This window comes from Lynx canadensis, chromosome E1 (genome assembly GCF_007474595.2).
Source record: "Lynx canadensis isolate LIC74 chromosome E1, mLynCan4.pri.v2, whole genome shotgun sequence".
In the NCBI taxonomy this organism is placed as follows: Eukaryota; Metazoa; Chordata; class Mammalia; order Carnivora; family Felidae; genus Lynx; species Lynx canadensis.
This window is the reverse complement of record NC_044316.2, coordinates 55826095-55853954: the sequence shown is the minus strand read 5'-3', so window position 1 is coordinate 55853954 and position 27860 is coordinate 55826095. Positions and strand designations below refer to the sequence as shown.

The window sequence follows — 27860 nt, the reverse complement described above, 5'->3', positions numbered from 1 at the left end:
TTCTTGGATGAGGGCAGTCTGTGTCGCTCACAGAAGCTACTTAACCTCAGCCAGCCTCATCGTGCAGACCCATTAGGAACAAATGGGGCAAGGGATGTGGGAACGTAGGCCCCAGTGTGAGCTTAACTGTAAGAGTCTAAGCCGGGTGCGATAAGCAGCCTTGGACGATGGCGATGGTCCCGGGGGTCCCTGACTCGTGGTACTCCCTCCCTGAGTAACACTCCCCTCCAGAGCTGGTGACTTGTGGCTAACAAAGAGAGCAGAAGGGGCGGAACTGTCTCTTTAGAGATGCAGTTACAAAAGACTGACTTCTGTCTCGCTAGCATTCCCTGGCTTTTCTCGTTTGCTTTCTTTGATGAAGACAGCGCCCTAAACGAGGAACAAGAGAGGTGGCCTTCGACCAACAGCCAGTGAGAAATGAAGACCCTTATCCAGCGGCCTGCGAGGCGCGGGCTCTTGCCAACAACTGCAACAGTGAGCTGAGAAGAGGGTCCTTCCCCAGCTGAGCCCAACCCAGCCCTGTGACAGACCCTGAGCCCAGGACCCAGCCTAGCCACGCAGATCCCTGACCCACGGAAACCGTGAGATGGCAAGCGTGTGTGGTTTTCAGTGGCTAAGTTTTTGGGTCATTTGTTACACCACGATAGAAAACTCATACACCTGGGTCAGCGGTCATGTGCGTAAGGAGACCGCAAAATCATTTGTATTAATTCTGAAATAGCACTTACAAACTATTTATGTAGCATCAAGGAACAATGGAATTTATCTCAACTTGGAGAAAGAAAACCAAAACTTTATACAACCAGGAACAAAGGAGCACAGTGCTCCACATGAATTAAATTTCTCTAAGGATTCTGGCTAACTCCAAGGGTTTCTGACTCCCTGCAGTCTGAAAATCATACTCCATCGAATTTCTTCGGGTTTGTATGCCAACTATAAACATCTCTAAATTTCTAGCAGGTTTTTAAAAAACAAGAGGAAACAAGGAATCATCTGTCCTCTTGGCTGAACGGACCTTGCCGTAAAACTTCATTTGTACTGTAAACCATCACAGTTAAAAGTGAGCTCTCCCGTTCGTAAGAAATGTCCAAGCAGGCAAATCTAGAGAGACGGAAAGCACAGGAAGGTTTGCTAGTGCTAACCCAGGCAATGGGGAATGACTGCGAAAAGGCGTGGGGTTTCTTTTTGGGGTGATGAGAACGTTCTAGAATTAGATCGTGGTGATAGCTGTACAACTTTGTGAACAGACTTAAAAAAAAACAACCCACGAAACTACACTTTCAAATGGTGAATTCCATGGTTTCTGAATCATATGTCGATTAGAAAGAAGCCGCAAGCAATCTCTCACGGAGGAAAGTTAACGTTTCCATGTAAGCGTCTCCCCAAATAGCCGTACGGCGTTAGTTGTGGTGTCTGCTCTCTGTGACGGGAGCCCTGCTACCACAGAACTGCTGTCGCTTTTTTTTTTTTTTTTTTGTATTGCATCTTCTAGGACAATACTAGCCAAGATCCTCCTCTGGTAAATGTGTGTGTGTGTGTGTTTTCAATGCATTTTTGTTCATTTACACGTTAGATTCATTTTTAAGACTTTCGACGATTCTCACCTCATTTTATAATAACTAGCCAGTCCTTGCTATGAATGACAAGGTAGGACAACTTACCAAAACAAAACATTTAGGGAGGAAGAAAGTGCAAATCTTGTCAAAGATCCCACGCCAGCATCTCACGATTTATTTAAATGTCATTCCCAGACGCACATGTGGGGTGAGCATACGCTCCTATTATTACATAGTAGCACATACTCCATACCCAGCAAGGATCTTCATATGACATATGGCCTCGTATCCTGAATCGGGGCAGGATCTCTCAAAGAGAACAGGAGGGAGAAGAAAACATTTACATTCTCTAACATGATTATAAGGGACTTGAGACAGATGAATGGAAAAACAACATCTTTGAACAATTATAATGAACAGAACGAGTCCCCCTCGTTCTGCTTGCTTTAAATAGCTGATCTCTGTAAACTTGAATACCAACCCTGGCAGATCGAGCAGTCTTAATTCCTTGATTTTCCGTACTGAATACCGTCCAATACTCGGCGGCGACGACAGGTGGCTACGTCAGCCGGGCCGTCGTCCGGCTGTGCCGCCCGGAGGGGCCCCGGATCAGATACTTCGGTAGTCAGAGCCCCGGGCTACAATGGCAGCGGCATCCCACTCCACGGAGAAGAACGAGATAGTTCCAAAAAACCCAAATATCACCATGACCAGGAGTTGCCAGTGAAGGAGAAGGTAGTTACTGTAGAAGAATGCCACGGCTGCGCAAATGGACTGAGACAGAACAAGACGAGTCAGAAAATGCACACAGATGGCCCTACGGCGCCACAAGGAGCCCACCACCCTCCGCCCCCTGGCTTTCTTTCTGTGACCGGCGGTGCACCTGCCCTTCCTGCATCCAGATAGGACTTCATCCGTCACTAGCTCGCAAACACACACCACATACTCCCGCTGAGAGCTGCTACCAACCAAGTAAGCTGCAACCTGTCATTTAACGTAGTGTTTTGGGAGGCGCCTGGGTGGCTCCGTCGGTTAAGTGTCTGACTCTTGATTTTGGCTCAGGTCATGACACCAGGGCCGTGAGATCAAGCCCTGGGTCAGGCTTTGCGCTGAGTGTGGAGTCTGCCTAAGATTTTCTTTCTCTCCCTCTGCCCCCCTCTCTTGTTTGTGTCCTCCCTCTCTCTCAAAAAAAAAAAAAAAATAGTATCTTGTGAGAAACTGAGTAATAAAATAATGTACATATGCAGCAGAAATATGCTTGTCTATATTACAAAGGAATTTGGGTATCTAAGGCAGGAAGCCTCTCATCTGAGCGGTAAGACCAGAGCGTAAAATGGGGCACCTGGGTGGCTCAGTCAGTTAAGCGTTCGAGTTTGGCTCAGGTCATGATCTCACGGTCTGTGAGTTCGAACCCTGCGTCGGGCTCTGCAGACAGCTCAGAGCCTGGGGCCTGTTTTGGATTCTGTGTCTTCCTCCCTCTCTCTCTGCACTCCCCCGCTCGTGCTCTCTCTCTTGCTCTCAAAATCAAACAAACAAGCAAACAAAACTTTAAAGACCAGAGTGTAAAATCTCTTAAATCACACTCCTCTCTGCCTCCTAATTCCAATCAGAAATACCTGACAGGCTGTCCCTGATTGTCATTTAAGAACCATTAAAAAAAACAAGGTTGAAAGCACTAAACAAAAAAGGGGAGTCCACTTAAGGCCAGTGTGGAGAAGAGATTACCTGAACAAACTTGAAGATTGCGAAGGCTGGAGCGCTGTCTTCCGAATAGAGAAACCCTAAGATGCTGAGCAGCTGGGTATTGAAGCAGCTGTCCCCAAGACCCAACAGGAAACTGCAGAAGATAGCGACCTCTTTGCTGCATAAAAGGAAAATGGACTCAGAATGAGCGTTCTGACCATACTTGCTGGAGCCATTTCAAGTGGAAAAGCCACTGCCCCGCAAGAGCATCTCACTTTCAAGTTTTACGCACTATGGGGCAAGAAGTAAATACCAGAGTCCCCAAAGTAAGAATTTATGCTCAGACACGCTCAACTTCAGGGTCTGGCAAACGCTGGTCAATTAACTCTTTGGGAGCAAACACTGTGTTTGGGCAGGGCCGGCCTTGGATGGTGGATCGGACCCAAATGTCTACATCTACAATGAATCTGAGTTGATGGCAATACAGTGAGATCCTCAAAACGGACAAAACCAGCTATGCACGGACTGGACGGCCCACCCAGCTGGCCGATGACCCTTCTCCTCACCACTCTTCACCGCTCAGAAAGCAGACACATGAAATCACATCAGGTACTTATAGGCTCTTTCACAGATCAAGAAAAACATTTAGGTGCGTTGAAAGGTTAAAACCGACCATTTCAGGGGCGCCTGGGTGGCTCAGTCGGTTAAGCAGCCGACTTCGGCTCAGGTCACGATCTCAAGGTCCATGAGTTCGAGCCCCGCGTCGGGCTCTGTGCTGATGGCTCAGAGCCTAGAGCCTGTTCCAGATTCTGTGTCTCCCTCTCTCTGACCCTCCCCCCTTCATGCTTTGTCTCTCGCTGTCTCAAAAATAAATAAACGTTAAAAAAAAAAAAAATTAAAAAAAAAACAAAAACCGACCATTTCAAAAAGAGCTTGGGATTCTTCCTATGAGCTCCTGTTTAAACTAATTCCGGTTCAACATTTGACAGGTCACCTTATAAAGATAACAGATTTTCAGATCATGATTAACTTCTCCATTTTATAAGTATCTAGCCACCCGTGACCTGCCACCCTTCCTTGAATTACCAGAAAAACGACAGTCATTGCGTGCCTGGGTGGCTCAGCTGGTTCAGCGGCTGACTTTGGCTCAGGTCATGATCTCGACGTTCGTGAGTTCAAGCCCCTCGTCGGGCTCTGTGCTGAGGGCTCAGAGCCCGGAGCCTGCCTCGACTCCTGTGTCTCCCTCTCTCTCTCTGCCCCTCCCCCACTTGCCCTCTGTCTCTCTCTCTCTCAGAAATAAACAAACATTAAAAAATAAAATAAAATGACAGTCACCATACCTGGATCTGATGTAAGCAGTACTATCCGTTCCTTCGACAGGAGCAATAGGGGCGTCCCCAGGCATGTTGAGAAATATCAAATAAAAAGCTATAAAATGCACCAGGATGCCCAACAACACAACTGGATTTCTACCAAAGCGATTATTCTTGCTCAGCAGGCCAAAGAGGCTTCCACCTACGGAGCCAATGACGTAGAGGACAGAAAAATTTAGTAAGTCAAAATTCTGATTCTTTGAAAAAAATAAACCGATAAACCAATAGCCCAGTTAATGAAGGGGTAAAGAAAGCACGGATACTAAAAATAAAAAATAACCGTTGAAACAGAAGAAATTTTAAACGTCAGAACTGACTTCTAGGTCAGTGAGGTAACAGGGAGTAGATTTAACACCTGCCTAAAAAAATCCGAAGTAATAATTTTGAAGACACAAGCTATGCGGTGACAAAGGGGCAGTGATCTCTGAGATGGGGGAGGAAGCAAAGGAGGTGAACCCGGCTACTGCCCACCGGCTGGTCGAGAGAGAGGTTTAAGCTGGGCTGCAGGGAGGGGTGGGGAAGGCAGGTGGATCCCACAGCCTCCCTGAGAGGAGGAGACCAGAGCCCAGGGTCTGGGGATACATGGGTGGCTATAGAGTTCCAGAACAGGCTATCATTAGGGAAAGCTGCCCAGAAGGACGACTCCAGAGACCTACAGAGGGTCCCCCCTGAGTCTTCCCTAAGTGCCGATCAGCACGTAATGTGAGTAAATTAGCAGAGGCCTGCAAGAGAACCATCCAGGAGGGTTAGAGGTATTAGCGCCCGCCCTGGGCCAGGAATAGTGCCTCGTCCCCCCAGCCAGACAGGAAATCTTATGACTCACAGGCACTGGGTGTGCACAGAAAGGTCTTCCCTCAGGAGCGAGGAATAATTAGCCCTCGTCTGAGCCCTGCTCTGGTCCTGTCCAACAAACCTTAAAAGCAAGCCCTGAAAAAGTCATACTGTTTCCAAGTAAACGAACTGTAGCCAAGAACAAAGCTCGAGAATATTCACGAGAATAAAAAAACAGGCAGCACCCCACAAGGTTAAGTTCACAGAGTCTGGTGTCCCCACTGTTCCCAAGCAGAGAGGCAGGAAAACAGGACCCATCATGAGGAGAAAAAGCAGTCGGACGTGGCGTTGTTATACAACCCAGCAATTCCAGTCCTAGTTACATACCCCAGAGAATTGAAAACGTTATGTTCACACAAAAAGTATACATACATGTTCACGGCGGTATTATTTAGAACGGCCAAAAATGTGGAAACCCACATGTCCATCGAATGATGGATGGATAAGTAAAATGTGATCTATCTATGCAATGAAATATTATCTAGTGAGAAAAAAAGGATGGAATACTGATATGTGCTAGAAAGTGGAAGAACCTTGGAAACGTTCTGCGAAATTAAAGAAGCCAGACCCCAAACACCATACGTTCTGTGATTCCATTTCCATGAAGCGTCCCGAATAAGCAAACGTATAGAGAAAGGGGATTAGTGGTTGCCTGGAGAAGGGCAATAAGAAGGTTCTAGAGTTAGAGGGTAGTGATCACTGTAAACCCCTGTGAACATACTGGAAAATACTGCCCTGGACGCCTTAAGTGGGGGGCATATATGGCATGTGAGTTATATCTCGAGAAAGTTGTGTAAAAAACAAAACAAAACCAAAAAACCAAAAAAACCACCCCAGAACCGTCACAGATACTAGGATGAGCAGAAACGTGAGAACAATCCATAGAACTGTATTCCCTGTGTTCAAATACATCTAAATACCTGGTACTGTTCTAGGTGTGGGCGGCAAAGCAGGAAACAAAAAAACACTCAAGTCTGCTCTCTCCATAGCGTGATCCCCGCTGGCCATTCGAAGGGTCCTGTGTTTTTTTTATGGTCTGTGTCTTTCCCCAAGGCCCTAAGTTTCACGCGGACAGGAAGTCTTTTATTCGTACAGTGGATGCACAGTTATCTGATGAATCTGGGAAGTTCCTCGTACGTGACAATGTCTGATACACGGGTGAAGGTCTCCAACGACCTCTGCCCGATACGGAACAGCCGCACTTGTGACAGGCACCGGGCAGCTGAAGGGAAGTGTTCAGTCCCTACACTGTACTCCTGAAACGAGTATGACACTGGATGTTAACTAACTGGAATTTGAAAATATATATAAAAAGAGGAATCCCTAGCGTGGCCCAGGAGAAACACACACTGGTCTTTGCCTTGTTCCCCCTTCCTCCCCGCTTCCTGGCACAGAGCTCCTAGAACCCTGTGGCTTTCCTCGGTGTCAGGCACGTTTTTCGTTTGTGCTCCCTCGTACCTCCCTTTTGACCGGACCAGAGTTTATGCGAATGAGTTGGTTCTTCGGGGGTTTAGGGGTGGTGTAGCTAGCCGGCTTCAGGATGCCCACTGGTTGCCAGAAGGGCCAAGACTTGATCTGAGGGTTGGAATTTTCAGGGCCAGCCCCCAAGCTCAGGGCAGGTGAGTGGGGGTTGGAGATCCACTTTGATCGCCATTGGCCAATGATATATCATCAACCCTGCCTCGCTGATGAAAAGTCATAAAAACCCCTCAATGACAGGTGTGGGAAAGGTAGCCTGGTTGGCTGGTGGACGCATCCACGTACTGAGAGGGTAATGTACCCTGACTCCATGGGGACCGAGGTTCCCACACTCGGGACCCTCCTGGACTTTGCCCCACGTGCCTCATCTGGCTGTTCATTTGTATCCTTTATAAAAAGCTTTTAACAGTAAGTACAGCATTTTCCTGGGGGCTCATGGGAACCTCCCAACTCATAGCCAAGTCAGACAGAAGTGCAGGTAGGTAGCCTGGGGACCTGGGACTTACAAGTGGCGTCTGAAGTGAGGGCGTCTTTGTGGCACTGAGCCCTCGGACCTGGGGAGTTGGACGCAAACTCCAGTACTTAAGAGTTAGAAGTGAATGATCTTGCCGGACATCCAGCTGGTGTCAGATTCAGAAGGACAAGAAAGTCAGGGATTCCGAGACATTTTCCCGAAGTGTCTTAAGAGAAGAAGCTGGGAGAGACTGGATGTGTTTTCCTATTTACGGTTCTGTCTATGAATCACATGGCAACTGCCTCATTTTAGAACAATGATAATAAAAAAACAAGGACATACCGATGTGAGTAGAACTAAGCAAGGAAACTAAAACACGAAGACAAGGAAGTGAATGAAATACACTTACAGTATCTCTGATGACTACAACCAACGGGTTTAATGCGAAAACCCACAGTTTTAAACCAACCTAAAATTTCTCCAATGCCAATGAAAATGCCAGAAAGTCCAATGAGGCTTTTCTCTTCTGTCCCAAATTTATTTACAGCACCAATACACGTTCCGTAGACACCAGAGAAGAAAGTCAATTCCAGACCTTTGGAGGAAAAAAATCAGATTTAGTTACACATCCACAACCTCCGTTTCCTGGTTTTCTCCGCGGCTGGTGGTATTTGAGCTATATATATATATACGATAAAGTTCCCTCGGGGGACGGGTTACTCCCCCATAGAGCCACAGAGCTGATGCAACGGAATTAGATGTTTAATATTTATTCTATTTCTCCGAAAAAGATGTTTATACGTACAATGCACATAAAGGCAAAACTAATCACTGGCACATTGAAGCATCTTTTTTTTTTTTTTTAAAACATGACAGCTTCAAAAAAAATTTTTTTTTTTAATGTTTTATGTTGGAGAGAGCACGAGAGTGAGTGGGGGGAGGGGGAGAGAGAGAGAGGGAGACAGAAGATCCAAAGCAGGCTCTGCGCTGAGAGTGGCAAGTCTGAGGCAGAGCTTAGACCCATGAACTTCAAGACCACGACCTGAACCGAAGTCAGATGCTCAACCGACGGAGCCACCCAAGCGCCCCTGATGGCATTTTTTTAAAAGGAAACCGATTTCCTCATTCTTAAGACCTCAGAGCGCTCCATCTACTCTCAGGGTTAAGCCACAGAGCTCATTCCATTTCATCAGAAAGTATATGGAGGGGCGCCTGGGTGGCGCAGTCAGTTAAGCGTCCGACTTCAGCCAGGTCACGATCTCGCGGTCCGTGAGTTCGAGCCCCGCGTCAGGCTCTGGGCTGATGGCTCAGAGCCTGGAGCCTGTTTCCGATTCTGTGTCTCCCTCTCTCTCTGCCCCTCCCCGTTCATGCTCTGTCTCTCTCTGTCCCAAAAATAAATAAACGTTAAAAAAAAAAAAAAAAAAAGTATATGGAAATCTATACAAAGTTACAAGGATTTACCCATGGTTATTTTCCGGAGTGCTCCATTTTGCCCTAAAATCACTGGTTGGGATGAACCGGTTTTCAACCCGTGTAGAATTCTCCCACACTGAATTTGGGCTGACCCTGTGATATGCTTTCACCAATGAAATGCAGTGAAAGGGGCACTGGGCTCGTGCCAGGCCGAAGCATTAAGAAAAGCCTGGTGCTGGGGTGCCTGGGTGGCTCAGTCAGTTAAGCGTCCGACTTCGGCTCAGGTCACGATCTCGCGGTTCTGTTCATGAGTTCAAGCCCTGCGTTGGGCTCTGTGCTAACAGCTCAGAGCCTGGAGCCTGCTTCAGATTCTGTGTCTCCCTTTCTCTCTGCCCCTTCCTCTCTCTCTCTCAAAATAAAAACATTTGGGGTGCCTGGGTGGCTCAGTCGGTTAAGCGGCCGACTTCGGCTCAGGTCATGATCTCGCGGTCTGTGAGTTCGAGCCCCGCGTCGGGCTCTGTGCTGACAGCTCAGAGCCTGGAGCCTGCTTCAGATTCTGTGTCTCCCTCTCTCTGACCCTCCCCTGTTCATGCTCTGTCTCTCTCTGTCTCAAAAAATAAACATTAAAAAAAAAAAATTTTTTTTAATAAAAACATTAAAAAAAAAAAAGACCATCAGTAGAACTATTCAGCTGAGCCCCGTCAGTGCACAGAACTGTGAGAATGAATAATACAGTGGTTGTTTTTGGTCCTCACTGGCATTATGCAGCAACAGAAAACCCAAACCCCGTCATGAAGCCCATTACCTGTATAAGCAGTTGTAATACTAAGAAGGAGCATCTCCCTGGTGACACATAACTTAAGAGACTTTCCTGTAAGAAAGAAAACAATTTAGGAGTACTTAACTAGATTTTACTTACTCAAACAAAAATTCTAAACCATTTACTCAACCCAAACACCCCTCATCGATAATGCCAGGAGACAAAAAACAGTGGGACGGGGCGCCTGGGTGGCTCAGTCGGTTAAGCATCCGATTTTGGCTCAGGTCTGATCTCACCATTTGTGGGTTCGAGCCCCGTCTCGGGCTCTGTGCTGACAGCTTAGAGCCTGGAGCCTGCTTCAGATTCTGTGTCTCCCTCTCTCTCTGACCCTCCCCCACTCGCACTCTGTCTCTCTCTCTCTCTCTCAAAGATAAACACTAAAAAAAAAAAAAAGTGGGACACAGGTTAATGATTCAGATGCTTAAGGGATGAACTACATCTGCCCTCTAAATAAAATGTTTATTTCAGCTGCGTAAATACATTCTAGAGTTGTGTTTTCCCCCACACACTCTCCAGCTCGGATTTCAAAAAACAACACGAAACGGAGAAAACAAATAGAATCAAACAAAACGAGACTTATTTCAACGGACTCGACTGAAGGTTAGGCTGAGTCCACGGCTGGCAAAGCGCTCATGTACCCGAGGAATTATCACAGAGTGGCTTGAAGACTGGACTAGATCAGGGAGGGAGCTTTCTGAGCAGACAGAGGCTGCGACACCACTTCCTGTGATTCTCAGTTCTCTAGATCTGAGGACTGAAACTTTAGTTCTTCGTGTTTGTTTACGACCACTTTAATGTCTGTTTTTATGCTGTTCAACGCAGTTGAAATCTGCAACGGAAAATGCATGTCTACAAACTGTGTATTTTTTTAAATTTATTTATTGACAGAGAGGGAGAGAGAGAGAGACAGAGTGAGAAAACGACCAAGCAGGGGAGGGGCACAGAGACAGAGAATCCCAAGCAGGCTCCACACTGCCAGCACGGAGCCCAACGCAGGGCTCAAACTCACGAACCGTGAGATCATGACCTGAGACGACACCAAGAGTCAGACCCTGAAGTGACTGAGCCACCCACCCGGTGCCCCACACAAACTGTATTTTAGCCGTATTTTTGAACCTGCTCACATTTCATAATTTGAGGCCAATGACCTAGTGTCTTCAATGAACAGTCAATCCAGATTTTAGTTCTCGCTCGACAGCTGACTACAAACGTTACACAAGACACGTACGCACGGTCCCGAATGTCACCACCTGCAGAAGAGGATACCCTGTTCTCGAATTTCACTAAAATATGGTGAGACTAATACAATGAGACATTTCACTACTTGCATGTATTTCCAGGAAAACTACACCATCAGTATGACGTTTAAAACAATTGTTTTCCTTTTTTTTAATGTTTTTCATTTTTTGAGAGAAAGAGAGAGTGAGCGGGGGAGGGGAAGAGAGAGAGGGAGACACAGAATCCGAAGCAGGCTCCAGGCTCCTGGCTGTCAGCACAGAGCTTGACGTGGGGCTCAACCCCACGAACTGTGAGATCATGACCTGAGCTGAAGTCAGACACTTAACCAACTGAGCCTCCCAGGTACCCCTAAAACAATTATTTTTTCTAAGTTTATTCATTTATTTTGAGAGAAACAGAGACAGCATGAGCAGGGGAGGGGCAGAGAGAGAGAATTCCAAGCAGGCTCCACGCTGTCAGCACAGGACCTGACATGGGGCTTGAATTCACAAACTGTGGGATCATGACCTGAGCCACAACAGAGAGCTTGACGCTTAATCGACTGAGCCACCCAGGTGCCCCAAAGCAATCATTTTTAATAAAAAATAATTATATTAGCAAAGCACGTTCGTTTCTGAAAGATCGGAAGATTTAACAAAAAGAAATTTTAAAACATAATCCAGAATGATACTATAACAGCAGCTACATGTCATTACGCATTTGTCCCAACCTGTAAGAGGTACAACCTCCAAAAGCACGCCCCCATGTGAGCTGTGGATTCAGGAGGACGACTGCGTGTGATCGCAGGTTCATCAACTATGCCACTCGGGTGGGGGAGGCTGTGCACGGCGGGGGGGGGGGGGGGGGGGGGGGGGGGAGGGGCTATGGGAACTTTCCTCAGTTTTGCTGTGAACCTAAAACGGCTCTGAAAAATGAAGTCTACGAACAATAACAACAACACATCATCTATCTACAGAAATAGACACACCGATCCTAAAATTCACATGGCAATTCCAGGGGCTCACAACAGCCAACACAATCTTGAAACGGAACAAAGTTGGAGGGCTCACGCTTCCCAACTTCAAAGCTTGACAGTAATCAGTGGATTACTGGCGTCAGATCAGACACATACGTCTAGAAATAAACTCTGCCGTATACAGTCAATTCATTTTCAACGAGGGCGCCGATACGATTCAATGCGGAAGAACCGTCTTTTCAGGACAACCACGTGGCCCCATGCAGAATGAAGTTGGACTCCTCCCTCACAGCGCACACGACAATGAACTCAGAATGGACCCTCCACCTGAAGGTAAGAGCTACAAGTATAAAACCCTTAGAAGAAAACACAGGAGCAAATCTTTGTGACCCAGGGGTCAGGCAAAACCTTCTGAGGACACCAAAGACACACGCAAAAGGTAACACAGATAAGTCAGCCTACGTCAAAAATGTAGGGCTCTTGTGGTTTAAGACACACCATCAGAAAACGAAAAATTGATCGAAGGAATGGGAGAAAATACTTGCAAATCACATATATATGAGATTTTTTATACGGAATATATAAAGAGTTCTTACAACTCAATAATAACAAAAAGACACTCCAATTAAAAGCTGGGAAAAGGACCCAAGTAGACGGTTCTCCAGAGACGTGATGCAAATGACCCGCAAGCATGTGAAAATATGCTCCACGTCCTTAGCCACTAGGGAAATGCAAATCAAAACCACAGGATGACACTTCGCACCCACTTGGACAGCTGCCAACAGAAAGACAGTAACTCAAGGACGTGCAGAAACCGGAAGCCTCAGACACTGCCGGTGGGAACGTAAAATGGTGCAGCCGCGCTAGAAAACATCTGCTGGTTCCTCAGAAGGCTGAACCCAGCGACCACGGGAGCGAGCAACCCAACTCCTACCAAGTGTGTGCACGGAGATGTGCAGACGAACGTCCAGGCAAAAACCTGGACACGAATGTTCACAGCAGCGTGACTCGTGCCACCTACGAAGTACAAACAGCCCGTTGTTTATAACGCGCTAGAACACGGGTGAGCCTCGACACCATGATGCTGAGATCCAGGTCACGAAAGAGCACACATAGTATGATTCTACTCGTACGACATAATGTCAGGAGAGGCGAAGCTCGAGATGGAAAGTGGATTAATGGATGCCTAGGGTAAGGGACGGGGGGAGTGGGGAGGAAAAGGAAGTGACTGCTAATGGGTACAGAAATTCCTTCTGGGGTGGACAGGTTCCATAACCGTCTGTGGTTAGAGGTGCACAACTCTAGAAAGATACTAAATAGGACTGAATTGTACCCTTTAAGTGGCCAATCACATGGTGTGTGAATTATAGCTCAATAAAGCTATTCTATTAAGGAAAAAACCCCACAATCTAAATAATGGGTCTCCGTTTGGACTTAAAAGTTTTTTTAATAAAAACAAATTTTAAGGGGCGCCTGGATGGCTCAGTCGGTTGAGCGTCCGACTTCGGCTCAGATCACGATCTCACGGTTTGTGAGTTCGAGCCCCGCATCGGGCTCTGTGCGGACAGTTCAGAGCCTGGAGCCTGCTTCGGACGCTGTGTCTCCCTCTCTCTGCTCCTCCCCCACTCATGCTGGCTCTCTCTTAAAACTAAATAAAGCTTAAAAAAAATTAAAAAAAAAACCACAAATTTTACTGTATATAAGTATATGTATATATAGTATACGTATATAGTATGTAGTATATATATATATGTATATATACACGTACGCTATTTCTAAGTTTGTTTTCACATAAGAGAGCAAATATTTCCTAACATGCATCAAGATCATTTTTATGGCTAGGATAATCTGTCGTATAGATATACAAAATGGCGCCCTGTAGTTGAACATTTAAATCACTTACATAAACATCTTAGTAATTAAATCTTGACAAAAATGCTTAGTTATTTCCTGAGGATAATCTTATTCGTGGAATTGCTGGGGTAAAGGTACAAATATTTCTAAGGCTTCTGACACTTGCAGACAAATTGCTCTTCAGAAAATAATATAAACGGGGGCGCCTGGGTGGCTCAGTTGGTTAGGCAACCGACTTCGGCTCAGGTCATGACTTTGAGCCCTGAGTCGGGCTCTGTGCTGTGAGCTCGGAGCCTGAAGCCTGCTTCGGATTGTCTCCCCCTCTCTCTACCCCTCCCCTGCTCATGCTCTGTGTCTCTCTGTCTCTCGATAATAAATAAATGTTAAAGAAAAAAAATTTAAAGAAAATAATACGAATGTGTATTCCCATCAGAAGCATGGTCTTATGCGTGTTAAGTACTCACCATCCATAATACAGACGATTATTATTTTTATCTTTTGAAATTTGATGGAAAACTTTCCTTTTTGATGGAACACTTTTAAATTTGCATTTCTTCTACTTAAACAAATATTTTCCCTGCCATTTTAAATCCGTTAGGTTGTTCTGATACACTGAAGTTTTATACTTTAAGCAACTTTAAAAGGGCATTCTTTTCCCTTATTGTCTGAATGACCTGTTTAAAAGGCATTGCTCTACCCAATTAGTCTCTTCAATTACTTTTGTAGTTTCATTTTTACATCGAATCCACCTGGAACGTTAGGATATATAAAGTTTGAGTCTATATTTTTCTACACTGTCTGCTCCCTAACTTTGCTTAAGAGTTTCTTTTATTGTATTTATTGTATTGCGGACATGGGCCTCATTCTAGACTTTAGTTCTACTGCTCCTTCTACTCCAAAGTTTTCAAATGAATTCACAGATTTTAACATTTATTAGGGAAAGTCCTTTTTAATTTTTTTTTTTACTTTTAGAAAGAGAGCGAGCAAGCATGAGTGGGGAAGAGGGGAGAGGAAGGAGGGGAGAGGAAGGAGGAGGGAGGGAGAGAGAGAGAGAGAGAGAGAGAGAGAGAGAGAGAGAGAATCTTTAACAGGCTCCACGCTCAGCACAGAGCCCAACGTGGGGCTCGATCCCACCAACCCTGGGATCATGGCCTGAGCCCAAATCAAGAGTTGGGATGCTCACCCAGGCACCCGTTAAATCCTTTTCAAAAATTCTCCTGGCTATTCTCAGACATTTTTGCTTCCAGAGGGACTTCAGGATTGTTTCTTCAAGACCAAGAAATAAATTTTTAAAAATTTTAACGAAGTGTTCCAGAATCCCATTAAACATACACGTCCAGCTGGGGAATGAAGTGCTTTTCAGATGAACAGAAACCGTTTCTGCCCCCCATTCATCACAGCATCAACTGAAGGCATCTGATGAGTAAACAACGGATGACAGATGACTTAAAGCTTGGACACTCTTCTTCTTTCTGTGCTCTCTCTGGCTTCCGCGCCACCTCGTTGCCTCCCGCTGCTCCCCAGGAACCGGCTCCTCAAACCGCCTGCCCTGTAGCACCTTTCTGGCTGCCCCTCCTTTCTCCCCAAACTAGACGGCACAACATCCCATCAGTCCTGAACCCTGCTCAGCAACCAACTAGTTCCATGACGAAACCGTGTGGCCCTAATCGTGTTCGCGCCTCATTTTACAGACAGGCTGAGGCAAAGTCTGTACATCCAGGAGAGACATCTTGAATCTGGTGTCAACACGCAGCCAGGGAGAGGGGGCTGCATCGAGCCTCGCCCAAGGCTGGACGGAACATCCCATAAGCCTGAAGATCACCCAGGCAAGCCCCTTTCCCTCGACTCCGTGGCTCGCCAAGTTAGCCATAGGGGGCTTTCTGGGCCCCGGATCACAAGAAGGGAGTATCTATGAAGGGGCTCGCTAAAACATATTAAATGCCATCATCAATGGTTCAGTTGTGACTTCTGTGGGTTTAGCTTGAGTCCTTTCCCCTCCGGCCCCTCTGATCGATGGTGGCGCTCGTGACAGACAAGTTTCTAGGTCTGCAAAGCTGAGAGCCAGACCTCTGACTGCAGTGACCTCCCATCCTGCTGGGGGACAGGCAGGCTACATCCTTTCTAATTATAACGGGTAGCCCGAGTTGTAATTACGAACGCATTCCCGAAATGTAAGAAATACGTACGATAAAAGCCTGATTAAACAGCCTTAACAATAATATGCTATATATTCAAAGCTCAGAATATCACACCCCATAAACCCTTTCTAGAAAAGGAGACTACAGGAATTGCTGGCTAAAAGTTGGGTGCTTTCGGTCATCTGACTTAGGCCATGGCCGATTCGACCAAGAATTTGCACCCTGGCCCGAGGCAACCTGTCGGCTGGCCACAAGCACAGAAGAGCCTAAGGCCCAGGGTCCTAACTGAAACAACGTGGCCCCAAAAGGCTGCTCCCTTCTAGACGGCGTCAGACTCTCCTTGGGAGACAAAGAGGCTGCGAGGGCTCCAGGCAGAAGCAAAGGACTGGCCCACATCAGGCCTTATTAGAATCGGAAGCCGCGTCTGCCGCTTTCTGAAGGAGGCACAAGGTGACCGTTATGGGAATCACTGGCTTTGCCAGTCACACCCTCTGGACTCCGATCCCAGCTCGGCCGCATCCTAGCTACTTGACCTTGGGTAAATCATTTCTCTGAGCCTCGGTTTCCTCTTCCATCAAATGGAGAGAATGACAGGCGTGCACTATATGACACAGAACTGTCGTGAGGAAGGACACGACGTGAACACGGGGGGAGGCCTGGCCGGGAAGAGCCCTCCGCGGAGGAGCACGACCACGCCGACAGACTCAGTTGAGGGGACGGCCCGTGTGTCCTCGCCTCCTGGCGTGGAGCTCCGGCCCCCCGAGCGCTCTGGCCCTCCCCACGCCACCCCTGCAGGGCCCCGTCCACCCCGCCCCCCCCCCCCCCCATTCCTGTTCCAGAGGCACTGGCTGAGAAGACTAGCACGCTCCGGGGCGGCATACCTGGAGACACGGAAACACTGGGGGATCGTCAATCCAAAGTTAGCGGGGGGAGGGGGAAAGGCAAATGTCGCAGTTGTCCCCGAACAGCTCTGGCATTTCAGACCCAGTGTTTTCTAATACTTACTAAACGCGTCTACTGCCTTTGCCATGGTGTTCTGGGCAGACCTGAAAACATAAAAACAAGAGATCAAAGTGATTTCCCCTGAAAGCTGTAAAGGGAACAAAACAGCGATCGCGTTTTCACCGACGTTTGTCACAACACCGTCCTCTACGAGGTCTGGCAGATATTTCCGTTGCCGCACAACATGGGACCCTGTCCTCGCTGCAGAGGACGAGGGGAGAGCGTCCAAACCCGATTCTCTCATGCTAAATCTGTGGCTCACATCCACACACGTCCTGTTCAGAAAGGATACTTCAGGCGGGACAGAAGTCTCCCCACCCTGCTATTTTCATACTGTAAAAACAACTAGTAAAAATTCAATTTCCCTCCACTCTACTTTGTTATTTTTTTAATGTTTATTTTTGAGAGAGAGAGAGGGGGACAGGGAGGGAGAGAAAGAGCACAAGCAGGGGAGGAGCAGAGGGAGAGGGAGACACAGAATCCGAAGCAGGTTCCAGGCTCTGAGCTGTCAGCACAGGGCCCAACATGGGGCTTGAACCCACAAACCGTGAGATCGTGACCTGAAGCGTCCGAAGTCGGAAGCTTAACCGACTGAGCCACCCGGGTGCCCCCACTCTGACTACTTTAAATTTTTTTTTTTACGTTTGATTATTTTTGGTAGAGAGAGACAGAGCACAAGTGGGGGAGGGGCAGAGAGAGAAGGAGACAACAGAATCCGAAGCAGGCTCCAGGCTCCGAGCTGTCAGCACAGAGCTCAACACCGTGTTCCAACCCACGAGCCGTGAGACCATGACCTGAGCCAAAGTCGGCCACTAACCGACTGAGCCACCAGGCACCCCTTTAAATAACATTACTTACAAAAAAAAAAAAAAAAGAAGAAGAAACCTCATGGAGATCCAGTTGACTTATATAAATGAATTACTGACACAAAAAAGGTAGTCTGTTCTAGCGGACAGGAAAACCTCTTTTTTCACCATAAAAACGCGTGCCTTGCCTGGAGGCAAATACTCTTCAGATTCCAAATAACTGATAGGACGCTTGTAGATGGATAGGCTCGGATGTAGGATTTTAGTATTTTACGTTTCAGTACCCAAATAAGTAGGAACTGATTTATATACTCTCTAGCCTGTTACAATACAAGCGAGCCAGCCAGCACTCGGGTGCAAATCAATGACCTATTAAAAGAAGCCATTTCTAGTAGAATTCTGAAATAAGACGAACCCCAGGTCCTGCAAGGAACGGAGCGGGCAGAGTACGATCACTGCGAACCCCTCTCAAACCCTTCAACACCTTCCCATCTCATGCCCAGCCTACCTCTTTAAGGTCCTGACTTTGAAGAGTAGCAGAACGGGTCACCCCAAAACATGCCGCTTTGGTACACTGATTATGTCGAGCGGTAGGCACGAGAAAAACAGCACATGGGGGGACAGGCTTTCTCGGAACTTCCCTCATCTGCCTAAAGACAGATCCTCTAGAAGGAACCCAAATGTTATAAATCACCTCCGGAAGTTTCATCACATAGGGAAGATGGACTCTTGTCACCAGAGGGGAGACCAGACATGGACAGCTTGTCACAAACTATGTCTCCCATCTATTCTTGCAAGGGTCCGCTCATCCTTCCGAGAAATCATTTACTCTCCCCTAAGATGCCTCTATCCTCCTCCCCTTTCCCGATTTAGACGGGTATTTAATGCCTAAATTCTGAGCCATCCTGGGAAATCACTCATTTTCCCCTGGGGTTTCTTCACGTATACACGAACCATACGTGTTAATAAGTTTCTGATTGCTTTTTTCCCCTCGTTCATCTTTGATTACAGGGGTCTCAGCTAAGAACACGAAAGAGTGGAGGGAGAATGGTTTTTCGTCCCTACGTCTTAAATGTTACCTTCTCAGCCTTCTCTGGCAACTCCATCTACAATTTTACGTGTATGTCGGATCAATTACCTACACGCAACTACTATATCCTAGAATCGCGAGGCATCCCCGCCCCCCCACCTCAAGCCCATGCTTCTGTAGCCTGCTCTGTTCTAGATTTCTATTTTCTCATCCTGGATTGCTAAGAGGTACAGGATTCTCTGGGAGGAGGGTGATAAAAACGTTCTAACATTGGTTGTGAACCTCGAGATCATGACCTGAGCCGAAGTCAGACACTTAACCGAAGGAGCCCCCCAGGCGCCCCTCCTTCAGTGGCTTCCAATCGCACCCAGAAAAGAACCCGCACTCCTGTTGCCGCTTCCCAGAACGGAATCTCTTCCTGCTGCAGACACTCCTACCTCTACTCCCTCCCCGGGCTGACTCCCACGGGCCTCCCTGCAGCCCTGGCACCCACCACACCCCTGTCTACCACCTGGTCTTGGCAATCAGTGGCCATCAGCTGATCGTCCCTCCTCCCCAGTCAGGCCGCAGGGAGCCACCCAGCTCCCCACCCCCAATCCCCTTTCGCTGTCTTCTTAGCATTTCCTTTGCGGTTTTACACACCTGGAGTCTACACCCCCTCTAAAATGAAGTCCCTCCAGACCAGGGACTTCTCGGTCTTGTTCGCTGCGGTATCCCTCAGGTTGAGAGGGGGGCTGGCAGAGAGTCCCTGCTGTTTATAGACTAGAGACAAGGAAGCTTCAAGTTGGGGAGACGCTTCAGGAAGAGAAAATGCTAAAAAGGCTGATCGGCACTCCTCAGTACTGTGCCTTATCAGTTACACGATCCTCCATCGGGGAAGTTCCCTAGGAAAAGGGAGGGGATTCTTTTTGTCTGCACAGCACACACAGCTGACATTTGCTAAAAGAACAGGTGTTCAATTTTCACTGAATCTGTGGTGTTCACGTTCACAGAATCTCCAACATCTATCAGTTTATGCTTGGTATACACATATACAGTTTACGTTATACATACACGTTATATATATATGTACATATATACACATACACACGCATAAATACACGTGTTCAAACCAAGGTCACGCCTCTCTTTTGCTTTAAACAAACAGTGAAATTTTGAGTGCTTAATGAACCGATGACTGGAGAGGTTTAGGCCTTTGGGGGATTAACAAGGCAGCACAGAACACCCCGTGCAAACGTTCTAACAATACAGGAAGAGCGATAAGGCAATCTTCACAATTTACTGACTCACACACAAAGCAAAATGAGCCTGGCAAAGATTTCTCATTTCCTTCTCCTCCAACCTGGATGGTACCTGCAGAGAAATTGTCTGTGATGTTTTAGTTTTACTTATAACTGAAATATGCTCAAGTTAATTTACAGTTTGTAGAAAAACACAAGGCCATTTACTTGTTTCCCCACTGGGACCACCCTGGGGAAGACCACCTACCTGTATAGGTTAGCACAAAACCAGGCACCTCACGTAAGAGACTGGGTGTGACCAACTGTTGACGGCCCTGCCACTCACACGTGCCACAGGAATGGGGGAATTTTAGGGGTTGGACCACGCAAACCGTAACTGAGGGCAAAAACTGTCTCCAATGTAACTTGATAAGGCTGTTATCTTTGCACATTAAAACACACGGGACACCGGCTGAACTGAAGGAGGAAACTGAGACCCAGAGGAACTAAGGGGATTATTGCTACTGTCCAGGGTCATATAACTTGTCAGCCGCAACCTGGGATTGGGCTCAAATCCCCTGTAGCCTCTCCCCCTCCCTCTTCTGCCTGCCTCTCCCTTCCTTCTCCTCTTCCCTTCCTCCTCCCCAGAGCTACCCTTTATCTTCATTCTCTTGGCTTTAAAACTCTTTCCTCAGGGCACCTGGCTGGCTCAGTCAGTACAGCCTGCAACTCTTGATCTCAGGATCTCAGGGTCATGAGTTCGAGCCCCACATTGGGCATGGAGTCTACTTAAAAAAATAAATACAAATACAAATAAAACTTTTTCCTCATGTCTGCCCAACGTTGGATTATCAGTTAGGACTATGAAAAGGTTACTAATCCCAAAACTGGCTCTACTCAAAATATATTTTTGGGGCACCTGGGTGGCTCAGTCAGTTAAGTGCCTGACTTTGGCTCAGGTCACGATCTCACGGTTTGTGAGTTCGAGCCCCATGTAGGGCTCTGTGCTGACAGCTCGGAGCCTGGAGCCTGCTTCGGATTCTGTGTCTCCCTCTCACTCTGCTGCTCCCCTGCTCACGCTCTGTCTCTCTGTCTCTCTCAAAAATAAATAAATATTGGGGCGCCTGGGTGGCTCAGTTGGTTAAGTGTCCGACTTCGGCCCAGGTCATGATCTCATGGTTTGTGAGTTTGAACCCCATGTCGGGCTCTGTGCTGACAGCTTGGAGCCAGGGGCCTGCTTTGGATTCTGTGTCTCCTTCTCTCTCTGCCCCTTTCCTGCTTGCACTCTATCTCTCTCTCTCTCTTAAAAATAAACATTAATAGGGGCGCCTGGGTGGCTCAGTCGGTTAAGCGTCCGACTTCGGCTCAGGTCATGATCTCGCGGTTTGTGAGTTTGAGCCCCATGTCGGGCTCTGTGCTGACAGCTCGGAGCCTGGAGCCTGCTTCGGATTATGTGTCTCCCTCTCTCTCTCTGCCCCTCCCCCGCTTGTGCTCTGTCTCTCAAAAATGAATAAATGTTAAAAAAAGAAATTAAGAAAATAAACATTTATATATACACGTATACGTATACATGTTTTTGTTTTTTTCTAGATAGAAAGGAACATGCCAACTTCTTACTCGTTGACTTCCAGGTCCTGGTCATCAGAAGACTCATCTTCTCCCAGGACATTTTCAGACTCTGGTTGCCGAATGAGAAAGAAAAGAACTGTCCCCACCAGGCTAATCACTGTCAGGGCAATAAACACTGTCCTTCGGTCACTCTCTGGAGAAAAAAAAAGAAGAAAGCAGATAGCACCAACCGCGCACAACTTCAGAGTCTGCATTGTGTTCAGAAGCTGTTTATGACCATCCAAATATTTCCTCGTTAAATGTTTACTTTACTGCGTTAGTGAAAATCTCAAATAAAGAACTAAATAGAATACCTCCACCTTTGTCTTTCAGTTAAAGGAATACCAATAACCCAAAAGAAAAACAGCACAAGAATTTTAATCATACTCTGTAGCCAAAGAAGCATACAAAAGTCTAACATTATGGTCATACACAGCATAACCTTCTGTACCTCGAGATGCTGCTTGAGGCACAGGCCACGCACTAAAATCCTGGCTTAATACAAGGAAAAAAAGTTACTAACAGGTAAAATCTGAGAGGACTTCAGGCAGCACGGTTCACTGCCACGATATGAACAAAGCAATAATGGATACTTTGTGGATGTATTCGAATATGTCTGAATAAAGCAAAGTGAATAAACAAACCTGATATTTGAGTTTTCCCTTGCCAAGCAAAATATATGTAGAGATTTCCAAAGAACAAGCTGGGGGAAGAAAAGGGAGAAGAAGATGTTGAGGACTTATTTCCATATTTACAGTTTTTAAAGCAATGTTTCCATTATTTGTTAAAAAGGGGGGGGGCATATATAATTTTAAAAGTAGCTACCTGCCTGGATCATTATCGACGCCACCTTGACCCTTTTCTGAAAACTGTCACTGACCCAGATGGAATTCAGTCTCCTCCCACGTGACAGTAACCTGATTCAGAACCACCCTACAAAGACTTGACTCGCTCTGAAACATGTGATTTATTGGCACTCTGGAAATGACTATGTGGAAGCAGGCTTATGCTACTTCTCAAATCCTGTATTTTAAAGAATCTCCAAAAAAAAAAAAAAAAATCCATGATTTAGTCACCTGCATCTAATCAGATGCTTTACTTAACATACTTTCCCGGAGAAAGAACCTTTTGCTTACACTCCGGTTTCTTAACATACACCCCCCCTTACACTAAACATCTGCACTTCGTGAAACCTTACCAACACCCCAATTTTGGGTGATATCCGTGAGGGTAAATCCTCAGGACAGATTCCATGATAAAATGACTGTTTTTGCTTTCTACTTAGGAAATATATAACATGCTGTTTGTTGCTCAGTGTTGATATAATTGGACTCACTTTTGAAGTTTTTTAAATAAAACGTATTTATTTTTCAGTAACTCTACACCCAACGTGGGACTTGAACTCACAAGCCTGAGATCAAGAGTTGCATGCTCTACTGACTGAACCAGCCAGGCGCCCCTCACTTTTGAATTTCAACATACTTGTTAATAGCTATCAGGTGTAGCTCAGTGGGAAGGCCATGGTCTTTGGAATCCAGATAAGGATGGCTTAAATCAGATCAGTTACTGCACTTTTAGGCCTCTGTTTTCTCATCTGTAGAACAGAGATAATACTTTCTGGTGTCATGAGGTGGTGAGGATTACTGAAATTTAGTCATGAAGCCAACAGTCCCTGCCTGAAATATAGCAGGCGCTAAATACGTTATGGTTAGTATTATTTTCTATTTACTCATCATGAATTACAATGAGGTAGGTCCATGCTTTTTATGTAATTCCGTAAAATTTTAAATTTGAATCATATGCAGCTACAAACTCAAGCCATGTTAACACGGAAGATCTGAGTTTTCAATACAACAAAGATCTAAAAAATGGTGTGGCAAAATAATTAAAGGAAAGATTAAGCTCCAGAAGGACTATTACCTAGATTGTAAGAGTGCCCAGAAAATTCCACTGTTTCTCCCAATAGTGTGCTCATCTGAATTTATTGTCAGGCAATTTCCTTGTGCCGTCCAAAGCACTAAAATTCAAACCGAAAGGTTATCAAGAGAATGTCATCACTTAGCTTTACATACTAAACACATGATACTCTTAGATAAATCCCAGAAGACAGAGAAAATAAGCATCAAGATGCTTACCAGCAGCTGCAATCCCAATGAAGACAGAGGCTGTGTAGAAGGACCATGGGAAAGGCTGGATAAAAACGGCAATGTACATGCTAAAATATAACAGGTCAATGTATTACAGTCAAACAATACCTTAAATAGAATGCCAAGTATGCCTTCTAGGAATCAATTTTGAGGATTCTCTCTCTCTCTCTTTTAATTCAACCTGTAAAGGACTTCTCCAGTGTTGGGAAAAAAGGGACAAACGTGACCTACTCATTTTTTTTTTTTTTTGTCTTTTAATTTTTGAGAGAGAAAGAGACAGAATGTGAGCAGGGGAAGGGCAGAGAGAGAGAGGGAGACACAGACTCTGAAGCAGGCTCCAGGCTCTGAGCTGTCAGCACAGAGCCCGATGTGGGGCTAGAACCCACGAACCGTGAGATCATGACCCAAGCCGAAATCAGACACAACCAACTGAGCCACCCAGGCGCCCCGTGACCTTCTCATTCTTAATTTACTGTTTCAAGTTTGTAAGATCAGACACTTGAACGAAGGTTTGCAATCGGCCTCTGCCAATTGCTTAGCGCATGCTGGGACTGTAGTTCTGCAACCCAGAAAAAAAGCTTAGTTCTTTCATTTGAACGAGATCTCTTTCACAGAAAGAGAGTTTTGGATACTATTTTGATTAATAGTAAAACAAAAGGAAATACGCACATGTCCCAGGACATTTAAACAACAAGGTATCCCAGGGCATCAAGGAGAGAACCAAATCCCTAAAACTACTGCCTGTATTCTATGTAATCCAAGTGGGCAGATTCTTTTTTTTTTTTTTTTTTAAGATCTTTTTTTTTTAATTTAAGTAATCTCTACACCCAGAGCGGGGCCTGAACTCACAACCCCGAGATCAAGAGTCGCACATCCACCGACTGAGCCAGTCAGGCACCCCCAATTTGGCACATTCTTGTCAAATATTTCCTACGTGTTTGAAAGGTGCTGAAGGTGTTTGGGTGATATGAAAGAAAATCATACTACTCACCTGTAAAATAAACCACTTGCAAACATAGAGAGCTGAGGTCCTACAATGGCAACCACTGATGGGGTAATCAAATTTGAAGCTGAGAACACTCCATAAATAATTGCCATGCTGTGCACATAACACATAAAAGGAAAAAACAAAACCCTTGAATCGCTGTCTCAAAAGTGCACTTTTTCAAATCTACTTAAAGTGTATGGGGTTTTTTTTTTTGACATAAGCATTCATTTCTTTAGAGTTAATAATTCTCTCATTAAGCTGCATCTCATAATACAGTTCTCACTTATGCAAAATCTTGGGAGTCTCATCAAATTTCTTTTGGAATCAGCTTGCCCTGGACGGTAGTTTTTAATGCCCTGGAAAATTGTAATAAAAGCCAGCAGCGTGCCAAGTGTTTTCCATGTTTTCTTTACTAAACCTGACAGCTCTGTGAAGACAGTATTATTATTACCCTCATTTTACAGAAAAGAAGACCGGAACACAAGGGGGTTAAGTTACTTGCCAAAAGTCCAGCTGGATAGCTGGTGAATGGTTGGAGCCAAGACGCCATCCTTGGTAAGCTCATTCCAGAAGCCCTAGTCAACAGTCTACTCTACACACTTAGCTTACAACTCCTGGCAACAGCATAAAATTTCGCTGTTATATAAATAACAAGCACCGAGTTATCACTTGCTTAAACTGGAACTTATTTAACTCAATCTAATGGCCTCACTTGAACATCATTCAGCTACCGGAGACCCGGCCCTAGTACGTGTGTCTTGCAGCAAAGTACGACTGAAACCATTTTGAGGGTCCTCAACTCATTTACTAGCCTCTATTCATAAACGCAAAGTAAATTACTCTTTGCCTTCCATGCACCTCCAACAGCAAGCGTTCTTTGGAATGTACACGAAGACAGAGCGTTACCAAAAAAACTAGGGTATTATTAACCACTGAGAAAAATGGACATTAACATTGCTTTAGTCTCAAATATCATACAGAAGATCCGTTTAGGATCGATAATAAAGAACCAAATAATAAGAGTTATGGGGGAAGGGGGTGTTGGCCATCACCTTAGAGTTAATTACAGAGAAATTAAGAAACCCGTATGCGTTTATATCCACATATGCGTTACATTCCCCGCTTGGATCACAATGAAGGTCTTGTCATTTTTTTGTAAAACTGGGACTAAACACCTTAACAGAAATCTAAAAGCTCCTGATGGCAGCATGTTAATCATCATGAAATTACCAAAACAGGAGGACCAAATGTTTCAAGAGTCGTATAAAACATCCTCCGTTTAGGATTGAGAAGACATAATTAACGACAATACTTGAGTGTTTATTAAGTGCCAGGCACTGTGCCAAGAGCTTTACACGCGTCATCTGAGCAAGGAGATTGGGCTCACAGACAGAAGTAACTTGCCTAACATAAGGCAGTGATTAAGTCATGAAACCAGGATCTCAGACCTAGTATGAAATTCTACATGAAACCTAGACTCATCACCTTTATCCTATTATGTTCTCCCAAACAGCCCAGGGGCAGAGAAAAAGCAATCACTACCGATTCAATCACAACGTTACTGCCGGAGATTCTAAGATTCAGGTAACTGCCGTAGTATATAAAATATAGCCGATTGCACGGTACAGTACCTGGTGTATCCACTGCCGTGAAAATCTGTGCTATTTAAGCTCCTGATGACAGTTTGCTGTGTGGAAGATAAAGCTAATCAATGAAAACACTTTGCAGTCTCCCTCCCCATCCCCACCAAAGTTTGTCTCCAAGAACTGAGAACGAAGTACTCAGTAAAATAAAATTCGGGATGCACCATGCCTGAATACTGAAAGTCAACTATGAGAGATGAAAAGGACTGCAAAACAGGAAAAGGCAAACCGATGACAGGGAAGGGGGCAAAGAGCAGCTGTAACTATGCCTTAGTACTAGTACCGGTAGTAGTACCAAGTATTCTCCCAGTACTAATGCAAACCTTAATACAGACAAGAAATAACAGGTCAACACACACAGACCCCAAGTCAGATCAGAGGAAGACCATACTGTTTAACACCCCGTCCCGATACCCTATTATTAGCAAGAAATGTCTGACACATCAAATTAAACTTAAGCATAAAAACGAGGAAGGGTAGGGCAGAAAAATAAAAGGTGTCGTTTAAGCGCGCTGTCCGATGTAATTAACGTTTATCATCATCTTTGGAACGCGTTTATGGTAGGCACTTCAAAGGAGGGAGAACAGATCCCGACTCACCGCCACATTTCCACAAGTTTGAAAGGCGGTGAACATAAACATAAAGGCAATTCCTAAAATAATAATGTTGAAAAGCTTTTTGGATTCCGGGGACATTCTGGCTCAACTCTGCCAGAGGTCAGCAGCGGCCCAGGGCGGTCGGCTCTCCTCGGGGCGAACCCACTGACGATCCTGGGGAAGGAAATGAGGCGGTGAGAAGAGCGGACGGATCCAGGAGCAAGGCTGCCGAGCTGTCAACTTCAGTTCTCGGATCAGAATCCCCGGCCGAGGGTGAAGTCGTCCCCACGGGCAATCAGGACATTCCTAGAGTCCGATCCGAGTATGGACGAGCCCAACACTCGGAGAAGTGCCAATAACGTCGCTGCTCCAGGTTGAGGGGCCCGCGAGGGGGATTAGGGGGCCACGGCCGAGGTGCAGCGGCCGGCGCGGCCCCGCCCGCCCGGCCCTGACTCACCTCGGGCCACGCGACCCGGTCACCTGACCGCAGCCTCGGCGCCGGCCGCTCGGCCCGCTGGGAAATGTAGTCCTGCGCGCCCCGAGACGGGTAGGGCGCGCCGGGAGGGGAGCGGGGCCGAGTCCGCGCGCCCCAGCGGAGGAGGGGCTACAAAGCGGAACCCGGCGGAGGAGTCGGGAACTGCGGGAGGGAGCCCGGGGGGCGACGGGGCCGGGTCTGAGAAGGCTGGAGACAGCGGGGCAAACGGGGGCGGGGGGAGAGTCCCCCCTCTCCGAGAGAGGCGAGAACGTTCCGCGGGGGCCGGAGCAGAAAAGCTGCGCGGCGCTCGGATACGGGCATGAAAAGGAGGCGGAGCCTAGAAGGGGAGCGCTTCCTGCCCCAACTGCGGGAGAGCGCCCGTCCGGCCTCGCTGCCGGAAAGAGCGTTTCGCGGGCTTTCCAACCGCTCGCCAATTCCGCTCCCCCCTCCCAGCAACAGTGACTCCGCGCTTTTCGGCCCGCCCGCCGGGCTCTGCGCAGGCGCGCCGGACAGGGGCGGGGCGCGTGGCCGCGGCGCGGCGGGGCGGGGC

At 46.6% G+C, this 27860-nt stretch overlaps 1 protein-coding gene and 1 long non-coding RNA gene across 4 annotated transcripts; one reads left to right on the top strand and one right to left on the bottom strand.

The window, feature by feature from the left end:
- Window positions 1–672: 672 nt before the first annotated feature.
- Window positions 673–27665, bottom strand: MFSD11 (major facilitator superfamily domain containing 11). Of its 3 annotated transcripts, XM_030295754.1 has the most exons (14): window positions 27293–27665; window positions 26839–27009; window positions 26228–26283; window positions 24600–24707; window positions 23597–23676; window positions 23382–23478; window positions 22106–22164; window positions 21471–21615; window positions 16801–16841; window positions 9595–9660; window positions 7846–7971; window positions 4580–4754; window positions 3282–3417; window positions 673–2330 (listed from the first exon to the last, which is right to left on the bottom strand). In XM_030295754.1, exons 2-14 carry the CDS (start codon window positions 26932–26934, stop codon window positions 2166–2168), a joined length of 1350 nt encoding a protein of 449 aa, XP_030151614.1. In that variant the 5' UTR covers window positions 26935–27009; window positions 27293–27665; the 3' UTR covers window positions 673–2165. The 3 variants fall into 3 exon arrangements, with proteins under 3 accessions (XP_030151614.1, XP_030151612.1, XP_030151615.1); XM_030295752.1 differs by lacking the exon at window positions 27293–27665 and having other exon boundaries at window positions 26839–27281; XM_030295755.1 differs by lacking the exons at window positions 9595–9660; window positions 27293–27665 and having other exon boundaries at window positions 26839–27281.
- On the top strand, window positions 12647–17167 carry LOC115500973. The gene is made up of 2 exons (XR_003964686.1): window positions 12647–12994; window positions 14889–17167. It is a non-coding gene; the product is annotated as an uncharacterized LOC115500973 (long non-coding RNA).
- Window positions 27666–27860: the final 195 nt, after the last annotated feature.